The 14,921-nt window shown below is 45.1% G+C and overlaps 1 protein-coding gene across 1 annotated transcript; it reads left to right on the top strand.

The window, feature by feature from the left end:
• The first annotated feature begins 2,329 nt into the window (after positions 1–2,329).
• On the top strand, positions 2,330–5,802 carry LRATD2 (LRAT domain containing 2). Its single transcript, XM_040547134.1, has 2 exons — positions 2,330–2,798; positions 3,226–5,802. Exon 2 carries the CDS (start codon positions 3,231–3,233, stop codon positions 4,131–4,133), a length of 903 nt encoding a protein of 300 aa, XP_040403068.1. The 5' UTR covers positions 2,330–2,798; positions 3,226–3,230; the 3' UTR covers positions 4,134–5,802.
• Positions 5,803–14,921: the final 9,119 nt, after the last annotated feature.

Here is a 14,921-nt window from a genome sequence, read left to right as displayed (position 1 = left end):
TGACCCCAGGGAGTTACATTATTTAAGCATGGACATCCCAGTTGACTTCTGTAGGTATTCAAGCAGAGCTGTGTCCACAGCACTTGGTTCCCTCTGTGAGATGCACAGAGCTGAATATCTCAAAATCGGTTTACAAATACCAGCTTGCTGAGCAAAGAGTCACCTAATTGAGAAACCTCTGATAGCAAGGTCAGAGGTTTGTCTTCAACTCTGTCCTGCCTGCAGTTTGGGCTTCCAGCTCAGCACTGTGCAATGGTTCCTCCCTCCACTTAAGACCCACAGACTGGATTATCTTTAGGAGATAAGCACCAAAGTCCTTTTTTTTTTTCAAAAACCATGCAAGAGGTCAGTGCTCCCTTTAAAAGCATATTCATCAAGGTAGCACATCCCTGCCACCAGCCCCCACCCCTCGTGCCCGTGTAGGTTAGCTGCTTCAAGGCTTAGGAGTTAAGCACACAGAAGCATCATAATTTTAGGCTCCAGCCCAGGTGATATATAGCCACTAAAAGTCCTTTGCGGATTTCCCATCCAATGCCTTATCTGCAGGGTACAGTATGCAATTATGTATGGGCTCTGACACAAAAATACTCGCCCAAGATTTCTGATCCTAGAAAGCAGGAGATTGATCAGAGAATGTGGATTCTGAGGAGCAGTCATTGAAATGAAACTCAAAGAGATCAAAGAGATCAAAGCAGCCGACAAGGTGCAGAAAATTAAGCACTGGGGTGAGTTGAAGCAGACAGGAAGAAAAAGATCGAGAGCTGCAAATATGTGTGGATGTGCACGCACACACGAGTGGCTCCTCTGGGCAGTGCTGAGCTTGTGCCCCTGCACAGGCACAACTTTCCCCACATCGCAGCAGACTGAAAAGGAAACGTTGCCTTCAACGCAGGGCTGTCAGACTGTTTTAGTTGTGAAATAAAACTGCTCCAAAGACAGCAAGGCACAGTGCTGAGACACAGGTTTCAGTACCAATAAGAGAACACAAAAAAGTCACATCTATGCCCAGTCCGCCTCTTCCTTTTTTGGAGACTCTCATCTTTACACATCCTTAAGTACTGAAGCAGTTTTGCAAAGCTCTTACGTAGCAGGGCCCTCTTTTGTCCAAGAGCAGCTGTATCTACATCAGCAAACAGTGCAGCACAGGAGGAGAGGAACTGTAGAGTGAAACAGGCAATGCTGAAAAATGACATCTACATTAAACACATTTTGGAGGTTTACTCAACCAACCTCAGTCCAATCCTGTGTGGGAGCACATCTAGTTTAGCTGAAGGCGAGAGGAACATGTATGTGTTGTTTGAAACCACTCTGACATGAAAAACAAAGTGTGTTTGTGGGGGGCGTTTGGGAGATTCACTTCAAAGGCACACCCTTGACGTGCTTTTTAGTTCTCTAAAATGCTCCCGCAGACAGAGCCACCAGGTGAATTCCAAACAAAAAGGTCCCCATCCATCTGCCTGTCACCTGAAGCAGCGTTGAGGCTGCATCCCTGCCTCACCGTCTCAGGCTGAGCACCACAAGCATAACCCCAGCCCCAAAGGGGCTTCTATATTTTCAGAATCTGATATCATAATCTAATGGAAACGGCACTCTTCGGGTCTGTGGGCAGCGCCCAGCATACCAGCAGCACCGTATTTGTTCCCTGATCTGCTGCTGTTTAGTGAACCCTCAAAACAGCGGTGTGCAGTTGGGTTTATAAATTACAAGACAACAGACAAAGGGAATAAATGAGACAAAATTAAAGACATTACTCCTGCTCCCATAAATTATCTCTGTAGCCTGTTTTAATAGCATGGATTTACCAATGCATGTTAAAATAGTAAGAATACCCACCTAGTAGACTAACTAGGTATTAATGAAAAAGCAGAATATTGTTTTGTGTTCTCCAAAACACAGAAAGAAAAAATATTCCCACCGGTTCCGATAATGCCTTTCCAGGGGGAAAGAAACATAATCTCCTATATTGAAAAAGCGAGCGATCTCTTGGAGTCGGGAAGAAAAGAAATTAATAAAACTAATTACACGCTCCGCTCATGGAGGAATGAATCTAAGGCGCTAAGTCAGCCCGGGAGAGCTGGGCTCTTTGATTTTGTTCCCTTTCCAACTTCCCCGTTCCTGCCCCAAGGAGGCACCTCCCGGCGCATCCCCCGGGGGCGCAGTGTGCCCATTCCCACGGCGCCGCTTTTTGGGGTTTTCCACCTCCTACCAGCGCCGTCCCGAGCAAACTCCGGCTCCCAGCCCGGTTCCCAGTTTGGCTCCCCCCCTTGCAAACTGGAGGGTTGGGTTGCTTCGTGGCACCGCTCCCTTAAAGGCGCCGGGTGTGCGTGTGAGTTCGGGGGCGAGCGTGTTGCACACGCACCCGCAGCCCAACAGCAGCCTCCGCTCGCGCATCAGCCTCGGCGGGGAGCAAAGCGCTCGGCATGTAGGAGAGAGGAAAAGGAAAAAAAAAAAAAAAAAGGAAAGAAAAAAAAAAAGGTGCGGGGAGGAGGATAAAAAGGAGGGGGGAGGGGAGAGGGAAATTAAAAAAAAAAAAAAAAAAAGAGCTGCCTCTTTAAATGCTGGGGGCTGAGTCCGCAGCCGGAGCCAGCCTCCCTGCCTTTAGCCGTGCCTCTCCGGCGCTTGTTGCACAGCCCCGGGTGCCGGCAGCGCGGCGCTGGGGCGCTGCTGCTGCTGCTGCTGCTAGGGGGGGGGAGGTCCGGGAGGGGTTCTGGTGGGGGGGCCATGATCCTGCCGAGCTCCGCGCCCACCCCCAGCTCGCCCTAGAGCCGCTGCCGGCGCCACGCAGCCTTCCCCGGAGGGTAAGTTTGGAGGCTCCCGGCGGGAAGGGAGGCTGGAGGAGGGGGCAGGTTGAAACCTGGGGGGTGAACTCCGCCGTCCCCATCCCGGACTTGTGTTTTCCTCCCCCGTTGTGCCCCCAGCCCGGTGTTTGCAGCCTTCCTCCTCCCCCCCCGTCCTAACAGGTGGCTCGGTGCCTGCCCGCTCCTCCGGCGCCTTCCTCTTCCTCGCTGCCGGCTAACAGGTGGCGGTGCTGCCTCCTCTCCTGCCCGGGCAGGTGAGGGGAAACCGTGGCCAGCGCCTTCATCCCCCTCCCCGAGGGGTCTTGCAGGGGCTGTACTGCAATGGGGAGAGGTGGTGGTGGGTGGGGGACGTGCCCTAATACCCCCCCCGCTGACCCTCTGGATGCTCAGCCCCCTTCACGGCCCCGCTGTGTGTCTGTCGTTGCAGTGGGCATGGGGAACCAGGTGGAGAAGCTGACCCACCTGAACTACAAGGAAGTTCCCACGGCTGACCCAGCGGGTGTGGACAGGGATGAAGGGCCCAGGATCGGGGTCTCGTACATCTTTTCGAATGATGATGATGAGCTGGAGCAGCAGCAGGAGTCAGGACACGACCTGGGGGGGGAGCACCCAGCCCTGCAGCCTTACGATCCCCAGCTGCACGAGGTGGAGTGCTCGGTCTATTATCGGGATGAGTGTATCTACCAGAAGAGCTTTTCTGAGGAGGACATCTCACCAGAGGAGGGTGATGAAGGAGGCCGGGGACACCTGAGCACCTACACACCGGAGAACCTGCTGAACAGGTGCAAGCCGGGCGACCTGGTGGAGTTTGTGTGCCAGGCCCAGTACCCGCACTGGGTGGTCTACGTTGGGGATTTCCAAGTCGTGCACCTGCACAGGCTGGAGGTGGTGAACAGCTTCCTCACCGATGCCAGCCAGGGCAGACGGGGCCGCATCGCCAACCAGCTGTACCGCTACAAGCCCCTCAGCCCGGCCGCGGTGGTGCGCAACGCCCTGGAGCAGGTGGGCTGCAAGGACCGGGACCTGAGCTGGAGAAACTCTGAGTGTTTCGCTGCCTGGTGCCGCTACGGCAAGAGGGAGTTTAAAATCGGTGGGGAGCTGCGCATAGGCAAGCAGCCCTACCGCTTGCAGATCCGCCTGGGCGACAAGCGCAGCCACACACTGGAGTTTCAGAGCCTGGAGGATCTGATTATGGAGAAGAGGAGAAATGACCAGATTGGCAGGGCTGCTGTGATCCAGGAGCTCTCCAGCCACCTGCAGGCCGCAGAGGAGGAAGATGAAGAGGAGGATGAAGACCATCACCACCATCCAGGTGCTCGGACTGCTGTGGAGTAGCAGCCTCAGCACCACCATGCTGCTTTAGGCTGGGTGATGGGGATTAAAACTGAAGGCTGCGAAATTGAGCTGTTATAAGCCCTTTGGGCCGCTTCAGTGCAGCTTCGTTCCAATCACATGTGAAAGGAAGGGGGAAAGCTGATTAAGTGTCTGTGCTTTAGTGCTTAACTCCTTCAGTGCTCGATGGTAAAACCACTGACTTACTTGTAGAGGATAAAACTCAGGGCAATTCTACCCTTCTGTACTCCCACCTCTTTCCCTTCCTCTGTGTTAGCCTTTTCCTCACCCATCTGCCAGAAGGCGTAACCCTGCAGGATGCTAAATGCCTTTGACATCTACTTATCAGCAGAAGTTGCAAGTATTTCTTACTATTAAGGAGCCAGCAACTTCCAGGACATGGCCATGTAGCTGAGTGCATGTTTAGTTGGCAGCTGAGAAGTGTGAGGATGTTGTTTTCCCTTCTCTGCCCCTGTTTCTCGTCAGTTGTGGCTGCTGTTGGTCTTGCAACAAGTTATTTGCTTGCTTGGTGCAAGGCTTCATGGATTGCTAGCCAGTCCCCCAGAAGGTGTAAGGGAGAAATCACTAACTAATGAAATGGCTTTGATGTTCCTGGTGCCTTCTTAATTAATAGGAACTTGCAGGTGGTCCGAGGGAAGCTCCTTACTAGCTATCAGCATGTAATTTCTGTCGAGGATGGAGGAGGTTTGTTTATTGCTGGCTGGTCCTGGAAAGGAGGAAGTTTGCAGCCCTTATTATGGAGGCTGTGCATTGGTGTGTGCTGGGACTCCTGGAGGCAGGTACTGAGCTACGCCAGAGCTTGTTACTGGCTGCCTGGCTTCCCCGAAAGCAAATGGCAGAGCTCCCGATGACATCTGTGGTACACCCGAGGCAGTAGAAGCAGGTTGTTTGCATGCACTAGCATGTCCCAAGAGAGGGGCCTCTTGACCAGGTGCCCCTGGCTGTGAGGATGTCACAGGTTCTGCACCAAACCCAGCTGTGATGGGAGGGAGCACAAGATGGAAGTCACTGCAGGCAGGGGGGTTAGGGTATTCCTTTCCCTTTCTTACCACAAAGCAATTTTCCCTTCATTAGGGACTTTTTCCCTTTTTTTGCTAACTTTTATGTTATGCAGCTGAGCTATAGCATTAGAAGAGAGGATGTGCCTCCAGAGTCATTGTGCAGGTCCCTCGTTAAGAGGAGGGGACGGGGGAGTGTGATGCTGCCTGCCCTGAATGTTTCCTGAACTTTGTTTTCAACTGTTGAACTGGCCTCCTGCATGGGCAGCACTGTCAGGTCTTTGTCCTGGGATCTGAAGTGTGTGAGCAAACACTGATTTGGAGGCAGCTTATAACACAAAATTCCTTCCCCTTAAAAACACAATAGCAAAGAGGTGAACTTGAAGATAAGCTTGAGTTCATTTAAATAACAGCAATTAAGTGTGGTGTAAACTTGAAGTGTAGTTACTACCGTCTTCCCTGTGGTTGTTTATAGTTATACCACAAATAGCAAAGTACTCAATGTCCTTTCCACCCTCCTGGGAGCAAAGTTTGTTGACTTAAAAATAAGTAGATACTGGCTTTTGATTAGTTGGGACTCTGTGAAGCCACTTTGACAATGTAGCCCAAACAGATCTGTGCTGTGCTTCCTACCTAAGACACACAAGCTAGGAGAAAAAGCAATGAGAGACTATTTCATCCTTGCTTCCGGTGGAAAAAGCAACTCTTAGGATTATGCAAATACACAATATTCTCTTTCCTTAATGACTCTGTTCTCATCTTGGGCTGTGAAATGCCCAAATCCAAAGGAGAATTTAACAGCAAGCTCCCTTAGAATGCTATAGCTCAGGTGTCTGCACTAGTGAGATTTTTTTCTTCAACACACAGTTGAGTTATACCCCTGTTAGTGTGGCTGTCAAGCAGGTGTGCAACCTTGCTTTAAAAGCATAGTAACTGCCCCTATCTACCTGCAATAGGGTTAATATGTGGATGTCTGCACATTGGTTTTATGCAACTACTGAACTGCTGAAAGGATCACTGTATTAGTCTGAAAGAATGAAGGAGAGTCTGTACTGACTGCTATGAGACAACTGAGGTTATCTAGACCATAAGTAAACGTCTGGCTGTTGTTTCTTTCATACTGGAACCTTGTACATAACAAAGTTTATTTCACTGTGTAATATATGTATGTAAAATAATATTTTCTTACAGATATTTTTGAAAGTTTAAAAAAAAACCATCATAACCTTGCATTTGAAAGTAAGTTGTTATGCACATTATTTTCCAGTTCTCTGAATGGGTTTATTTTTCATTAGTGATCTAAAGTATATTCTAGGTCATAAAGTATAGAAACTGCTATAAATGTCAAATATTATGTATCTACAGGGTACTAAACAGTAAACTAGTTGTGAAAATATTTTTCCCTTGTGTCTGAAACATCAGAACTATGACACATAGCCATTTTTCTCCTTCTGAGATATCCTGCACAGTCTGGCTTTGTTTTTCTGGCGTTTCCTTTCCTTTTTTTCCTTTGTTTAATAATTTAAAAAAAAAAAAAAGGACCAAATCTGCTTGAGAATGGAGAGCAAAGCTGCTTTGACCAACTGAAATCATGTCTTGTGCTGATCTTGGTGCTTCCCTGTACCGGTCATGCCTCTGGGGATAAATTCCCATAAGGGCCTTAGCAAAGAATCCCAGAGCTTGCACAGCCTTGTTAGGATGGAGAGCTGCAAGGGAGCTTTCCTCACAACACAGTAGTCTGGCTTGCAGTCAGCTGTGTTCTAGAACATTATCTACTCCTCCAGCACCTGCAATTCAGGTGTTCAGCACTTAAATATTCCAAACAGCAACATTTTAAACTTCAAGTTATGGTTAGGAATTTATTCTGTCTTCTGCAATTCCATTATTTGGAAAGTGCTCGCTTTTTTTTTTTTAAAGGCAAAGCAAACAACTTGGGGAGGTGGGGAGGAAGCTGGATTTTTTTTTTCCTCAGATCCTCTGAAAGTGGGCTACCTCCTTACAGGGATTTCTTATTCCAACAGATAAAGATGCAGGTGTTGAATCTTTAACAGGTGGGTCTCTTTTCCCCACCTGTTGATTAGGTGGTGTTATTTAATAGGTGCTACTAAACAGCACTGCAAACATTTCTAAGCAGTCTGGTTTTTAAAGCCATGGACCCATAATGAGCTGGATGCGAGAACTGGAATTGCTGTAGAAGCGCATCACAATGCTTATCTTCTTGTTTTTATTTGGCTTTATTCAGTTACTGACTGCAGACTAGACTGTGATTTCTAGAGCTTGATTTTAAAGAAAAAAAATATCTTGGGAAAACAGACTTTTTTGTGTATGTGTATACTTCAATACTTTCTGTGGATCAAAAAAAAAAAAGAGGGAAAGCAAATAGATAAGTGCTCTTCTCTGCAGCTCGTTCTTTAAGGTAGAGAAATTCAGGTGTGATCCTTCTGTAGAACTTCTGGTTCAGCAAAGCCATAAGCCTATACTGAAGTTTGGAATTGAGCCACTTGAAAATCAGCAAAACTATTCATATGCTTGAAGTTAAGTGTATATTTACATTTCTTTCTGAGTAAGGGGCTGGAATTTTGATCTGAAGTCTCTGCTGGAAGCACAGAGGACCTGGCATTGCCAAATCACCAGGGAGAATAAGTAGTGCTCCAAAGGTTGCTTCTCAAACGGCCTCTTGTCCAAACAAAGCTTGTGGAATCCAGCCCAAACTTTGGCCTCAGTCTCCCCCTGGAAATCTACAAGCAGCACTGATGCAGTGAGGGGTGAAAGATGCATTTTATACACTAGTTATACACTAAGCTGATGATCGTGCTGCAGATTCCTTTCTGGTGTCTTTGTCTTGTCATGCTTGAACTTTCCCTTGTGTTTTTAGTGCTTAAAGTTAATATAATTTGTTTTAAAAGCTCTTTGATTGTGCAAACACTTAAGCGTCTGTATGAATTTACCCATTTAGGTATATGTACTGCTACAGACAGGATGACTGCTGTGAATACCATTATGCACATGTTAAGGCTGGCAAGAGTAAGCCCCAGATGTGTAAACGTAGCTCCAGCTTAGGAAATGTAGATGAGCAGTCTTATTTCCCCAGAGTATTGCTTTGTTTGATGCAAATAAGGTCTTGGAAAAGGCTTTATAGTAAAACCTACAACTATCCCTGGATTGAGTAATTTTAAAAACACAATTTAGACATTCACCTTCCATGGCAGTGAACACAGATATAAACTGAAGACTATTTCAAGTTTCCCTGATACTATGTGAATGCAAAGTATTGATTACAACACCAGAGCTCAGCTGGCCAACACAGTAGACAGTTGCAAGGTTGGCAGGGGAATTAAAAACAAAAGCTACTTCAAAAACTATTTTCTTACTAGGAAAAGTATATTCTTCAGACTGAAGGACCCTAGACTATGGAAGTAAAATTTCAATTATTTTGTATTAATGAAACCCCAAGCACACTTGTTACATTTTGTTCTTTTAAGTTTGATATTCCACTGCAAGTACTAAAGTATATTAATCACGTATTACCTATTTCAGATTTTGAACATAACAGTGGTTTTCTTTTTCCTTCTTTCTTCCTTTGGGTCTCACCAAAGGGTGGGTGAAGCTTGTCGTTGAGTAATTTGCCACCTCTGCTTTTCTGTCAATTAACCACGCCAACCATAATTCTAACAGCCATGTAGGAACAAATATTTTTTGAAAGCAAATTTTAATTTTATACAACAAATCAGAGATGAGCAACTAAGTAAAGGTAGAAAATACATCGTTTTCAACAGCAGTTTCTATTTGTAAGAAACCCACTGTTATTTATGTGTTAGTTTGGCTACTCTTATAAATTAATGTGCAGTGGTAAGGCCAGGTGTATTGTATAATGGGCTTAGATTTTCCAGATCATACTTTTCTTTTTCTTTCGTAACTGTGGATAAGAAGAAATCAGGGTAGCTTCAAACATCAGTGGTTTAGATGGTTCTTTTGCATTATTATTGAATTAGAAACTTTCTTTAAATACACACCTAAAATTCCTGATATTGTAAAAATTCATCCACAATAGCCAGTGTAATCACAAAATATGATTTTTTCTCCATGAGCGTTTTCTGTAAGCTGTCTTTTGTCAGTAAATGTTGAATTGTTAGTGCAAATATCTCTTCTTTTCCTGAGAAAGAAGTACAGATCATTGATTGTACCATTTCCTTCAAAATGAAGGGCATTGCATAGTAACTAAAAAGAAATAAAAGATTTATAGTATCTTTTACACTCTTTCTTTTCCTTTTTTTTTTAATGTTGTGTTTTTTCCCTATCTTGTTTGGAAAACTGTAGTGATTTCTCTCATGATGGATACATCAGGCACAAAGCAATCAATGTTTTCACTGGCTTCACATGTCAGATCAAAATCTAACTCCTCAGTTGTGTTGTTGCCCAAAGAAAGACAAAAAATAATCTCTGTACAAGGCCAGACCATCAGCTGCTTAATAGGCAATATCTGTATCAAATCTGATGGGGATCTGGCCCATAATTTAATTTTGAAAGTGGAAAATGAATTCAGCAGAAGATCATATAGTATTAGTTGGCACCCAGGCCTGTCTTGTCTGCCAGCAACTGCTAAAGGAACAGATGTAGTGTCTGTGAGAGGGAGAAACGAGAGAACATCAGAACTCACAGGGAGTTTTTGGTGATCTGTAAATCTGTTCTGTTTGTGTGATGTTTTATATCATGGAAGCTCCAGGGGTGGGATGGGATCAACGTGCAACCTACTAGTGAGTTAGTCACACCAGGCAAACACAGATTTCTTACTGAGGTTGATGAGGGTTGTTCATCTTAGTAAGACGTTATATCTGTGGGGTAATGGCTCTTAATTTGTCAAAGCTTTCTGCCATGTGCTCATCCATGACTACAAAAACATAATACAACAAATGAACTGTACTTCTCCCTGAGGTCCTGGCCAGAAAAGGTTGTGTGAATCTCACGCAAAAGCACCAAGTCAGCTCAAGCAAGAATACTTTGAGTGAAAGCATCGTGAGGAAATTTAGCTGTAACAAGGCAGACCTCTGCTGAAAGCACTAGTGGAGATTTAGCTCTTCTGGGGTTGCAGCTGTCCTTTACAGCCTTCTCACAGGTATGACAGAGTGAGATAAAAGTCAAGTAACAAATACAGCTTCTAAGGCTCAGGGCTGCAGGTGGGATTCCACCATAGCATTTAATTTCTAGCTCTGGCATGGACTTAGGTGATTCTGAACAAGATGTATAAGGCACCCAGCTATGCTCTGTGTCAGTGCAAATGCCTGAATTTTCAGGTGTCTGATACTAGATCTGAAAAATAACACAAAGAACCAAAAACGTGAGACAGATGACTGAATCAATATCCCAAAATCCCTGCTCATGTGCCACCTAGCATCGGAGGCCACTAAATTCTGAAGCTTGATTTATTTATTTTTACCGTGTTTTCAGAATCTTGAAGTTCTGGGCCTTTTTCTCACACAAGTTTCTGCAAATACGTGAAGCAATGTAACTCCTGTCTTCTCTCACAGCCCGTGCCCATGGAGTGGGGGATCCAGTAAGTGGGAGCCTGCTTTATGCTACAGTGGCTGCTCCCAGAACGTATGTGACCTCAGGTATCGAAGAGGAACTTCTTAAAAATTATGTTCCCTTTATTTCAGAACTTCACACCTGAGGCAGAAATAAGTTTACGTGAAATGCATTTACAGGGACATGAACTGTGATGAGGTCTCTGCCCTCCCAAGTGGCTGTTCTGAGCAGTTGGATTTTGTGGCGAGGTTCCCTTATCAGTTCTCTCTTTGCTTTGACCTGGATCACTTCCAGCAAGTGCACTCATGAAAGTCCTCATCCCATGAAAATCTGGAAGTGGTGGATGGGAATTTAAATCATTCCCTATCCCCAGGCATAAGAGGAATTCAAATTGCAGTCTTTCTCCTGAAACTATGCTCAGATCTCTAGAGTACTGTGTCAAGGAGGACTACCCACCACTACCACCTGCTCAGATTGTCTTTATAGAAGGAGGTGGACTGAGGATCCTGTGGCCACAGAAGAATGTGGACTGAAGATCTCGTGGTCACTGACGTCAAACTGATGTTGCCAACACCAGTTTCATCAACCAGGAGAATCCATCCAGTGCATCTCAAGCCATTTCTGCTCACCAGCAAGGAGAAAACCACCTGGATGCCCATGCTGTTGGCCACTAGAGCCATGAAGCCACTTGTGATTTGCTCCAGGGCTCCTCAGCAGTGTCAGCGGTGCCCACACAGAAGTGCAGCAGGGGTGTAATAGTCTGAGGGTCTCAGCAGCCTCTCAGATTTGAGCCTCTAGTGAACATCAGACCTCCTCAGACCACCATCTGTATGCTGTTCTCAGCAGAATTTCTGTCCTCTTTTGTGCAATCTGCTGCATCTGCTGGCCACATATTGCTAGCTGTACACCAGGCCCACCAGTTACACAGGCCTCTCCCTAGCACCTGCTGATAGGGTGCTTCAGCACCTGATCCTCCTGATCAGGAGCCAGATGGAAACAAAGAACTCAAAGCACCCTTTGATCAGGAAGAGCAGGCAGAGCTCATTAGAAGCACCTGGAGCTTGCTAGAAATCCACGCCAAACAGTCAATAAGACTCATTTGTCTTATTGAGTCACTCTAGGTTACCAAGGCCTGTGGTCAGTCACTGTGGTGGAGCCTGAATTTGTTGCTTGTATCACCTTTATCAATGAAAATTAACCAGGACTGTTAAGAAACAAGCTAACTCAGGAGCATATAAAAGTCTGGGGTGTAATTTTTCATTGCTCCTTGGCTTCTTATATCTTGTCCTATTCAGAACAAGCACTCTGGCACAAGCTCTGCTCTTTCTGTACAGTAGTTAGTGCAATGAAGTCTCAAGGTGTTTACATAGTATTAATCAAGTCCGTCACCAGAGGGCAGGGGAAATGAAATGAGGATGTTCTGGACCATGAAATAGATGAGTCACATCCCTGGAAAAGGTTTAATTGAGCAAAACAGGTACACAAGTGTACCTGGCTCACCACGGATATCAGACGGAGGAAGATGAGCCTCCAGAGAGAAGAATCAAGGCACCCTGACGGCATACAGAGAAATGAGTGCAGTGCTTATGTAAACAGAGTCTGTGGAGAATAGGTCTTCACGCACAACTCACGGAGAAGGCTCACATGGAAGGCAGCTGGCAGCACTGTTCTTTATAGTGCATCCACTACAGCCATTGGGCATGTCTAACAGGGAAACAGCACTCTGGTGGGCATCTGAGCACTGGGTACACAGTGGCAAGCATATCTACAAAATCCACACCCCCCCAAAAAAAAAAAAAAAAACTTTGATCCTGTTTTTTTTTTTATTATTCTTTTTTTCTTTTTTTTCCTGTGCTTTTGTTCCTCAGCTCCTCGAGAAAGCAATGCACTTATGAATGGGATGTGCAGGGGAGGGAAATGTAGACTTGTCGGATAGGCTGTTGTGCACACCTAGTCATGGTGTCATGGGCTACAGCCTGTCTCTTGGAGCTGGGTTCCTCAGCCCTCACTGCAAATTGAAGAAATGAGAGAACCAGAGCCAGGCTTACAGATAAATGGGCAGCTCAAGTGTTACCTGGGAAGTGATTTCGAATCTCTCCTCTGCCTAGTCTAGAACATGGTCTTGAACACAGAACTTGAGCAAATGTGCTCACCATTAAGTTACAAGGCCAGAGCTATTTGTCTTTTCTGTCTCAATGAACATTTAACTCATCAGATCGCAGCAGAAGAGAACTGCCAACAGGGGAGAGAAAACTGCCTTCACGTAGCTGACAGCCTTGAGGTTACTGTGTTCCCTGGAGATGTAGGACACCACAGTTACAGCTCTTCCCACAATCCAGGATTTTCAATGACGGTGACAAGCTTTATCACTTTCATGGGATATGCACAGCACCACAGCTCTACATAAGCCAAAAAGGATGAGTACTATGGTGGTCTGTTCAGTGTGAGGCTCACAGGGTGTCTATAATATCTGCCTGAGCTAAGTTTTCAAGGGGGAGAAGTGCCCACAAGTCCTGGGCATACACACCTGCATGAAAGAGATTGTTTGGAGGTATTGGACCATATCTTCTATGCTCAGGAAGCCGAGGGCTCAGCCACCTTAAATATCAATGAGCCAGACTTTTGTTGGTATTACCAATATTATTACAAACCACAGACATGATTAAAAGACATACCCAACTATTAAGAAAGTAGTTTCTGTTTATCCCTAAGGATAAATAGTCTATTCTTTGAATAGTTTTGCACATGCCCACCTCCAATAGGCCCTAACATAGGTTTATGTGTTTATAGCCCTTGCGTGCATAGATGCATCTCAGATCCCCAAGTCTAATGAGTTCCCATCACATGAATTAATTATACTACAAAGCACAGGAAAGAAAGCCATTAAATCTTAAATTAAGTTATTAAATTAAAATATTACTGCAGAAATTCAATAGCAGCTTGCAACCCACGGGAAGTGACTCTGCAGGGAAAAATACTATTTGCAGGTGAGGTGACACTTAGAGCACCTTACCATATTCATAGGGAGGAGGTGCTGGCCCCTGCAGAGAAGCTGCAATTATAATGAGCTTCTTATCCAGTAAAAAAGCAGTTATCCCAATACATTTGTGATGGAAGCTGAGGTACTGAATAAGATGCTAGCAGGATATAAATAATGAGGTGGTATACAGCCGCGTGTTGGAATCAAGCCACTATAGCAAGATAATGGCAAAGGCACAAGCTTAACTTACATTGTGCAGTTCCTATGGGAAAAGGGGTGGGAGAATAATGCCACATGGCAAGCCGATTCCTCAACTTGTAGTGAGTAACACAACTCCATAGCCCTGCTTGTCTTTGTTCAAAGCCAGAACAAGCAGAGTTGAATTACTGCAGAGGTCTAACCCTAGGCACAAGGCTAGATTCCAGCTGAATGTGCTCCCAAAGTCTGAACATACAAAGGCCATTTCTGGCTTCACATAACTAAACCCATGCTGAGAAAGGGAAGAAGCTGCTGAATGCATGGGCCTAGATTCATCAAAGAATTTGAGCATTGTCCCACTGAAAAGGGATTTGAACTTATGCATGACTGCTCTGATAGCGTGAGACTATCAAAGTGTATGTTATTTGACATTTTATGGTGGTTTTCTGCTACAGTGCAAGGCATAATTCATATTTCTAATTAAACATTTTAACATAGCACAGATTGTAAGTGTCACATAGTACAACCTAGTAAACACACAAGGTGGGATTTTAAAAGGATGGGGTTTTTAAAGTGTTGTTTTAACCACCAACGCCAATGTTTTTCAACAGGATTCTGCTATGCCCTTCCTCTCAGCTGCAGAACTTATGGCAAGAATTCCTAACAGAAATGCCAATTTGTACATCATTGTACAGCAGTGTGCTTTGTGACAGGTCTGCTTAAATATCTTTCACTGAGATAAAGAAGTTGCAAAGAAAAATGGCACAGTTGTGAATTTCTCCTGTTTTGTAACTCTACACAGCCTGATTTAGAGATTTCTGAAACACTCTAATGCTTTGATTAAAGGACAAGGAATTAAGTAAATTTCTCTGCTAATTTCACCAGAGGAAATAGTCCTTAATAATCACATTTTGGTTTAAATCACACTATTCTGTTTTCTGGCCTGGCCTTTCACAAGCTAAATCTGAAATCAAAAGACTTTCCACTGCAAGTTGATCGGGGATATGTTGTGCATAGCTTATCAATGGTGAACTGCAGCAGAGAAATGAGGTGACTTGTTTGAAATCAGAC

Source organism: Cygnus olor, chromosome 2, assembly GCF_009769625.2.
Source record: "Cygnus olor isolate bCygOlo1 chromosome 2, bCygOlo1.pri.v2, whole genome shotgun sequence".
In the NCBI taxonomy this organism is placed as follows: Eukaryota; Metazoa; Chordata; class Aves; order Anseriformes; family Anatidae; genus Cygnus; species Cygnus olor.
Note: the sequence above shows the minus strand (reverse complement) of the source record. Positions and strands in the feature narration are given on the sequence as shown.

Excerpts from the sequence above, each read along its gene's own strand:
- LRATD2 (XM_040547134.1), top strand. The coding sequence starts at position 3,231 with ATGGGGAACCAGGTGGAGAAGCTGACCCACCTGAACTACAAGGAAGTT.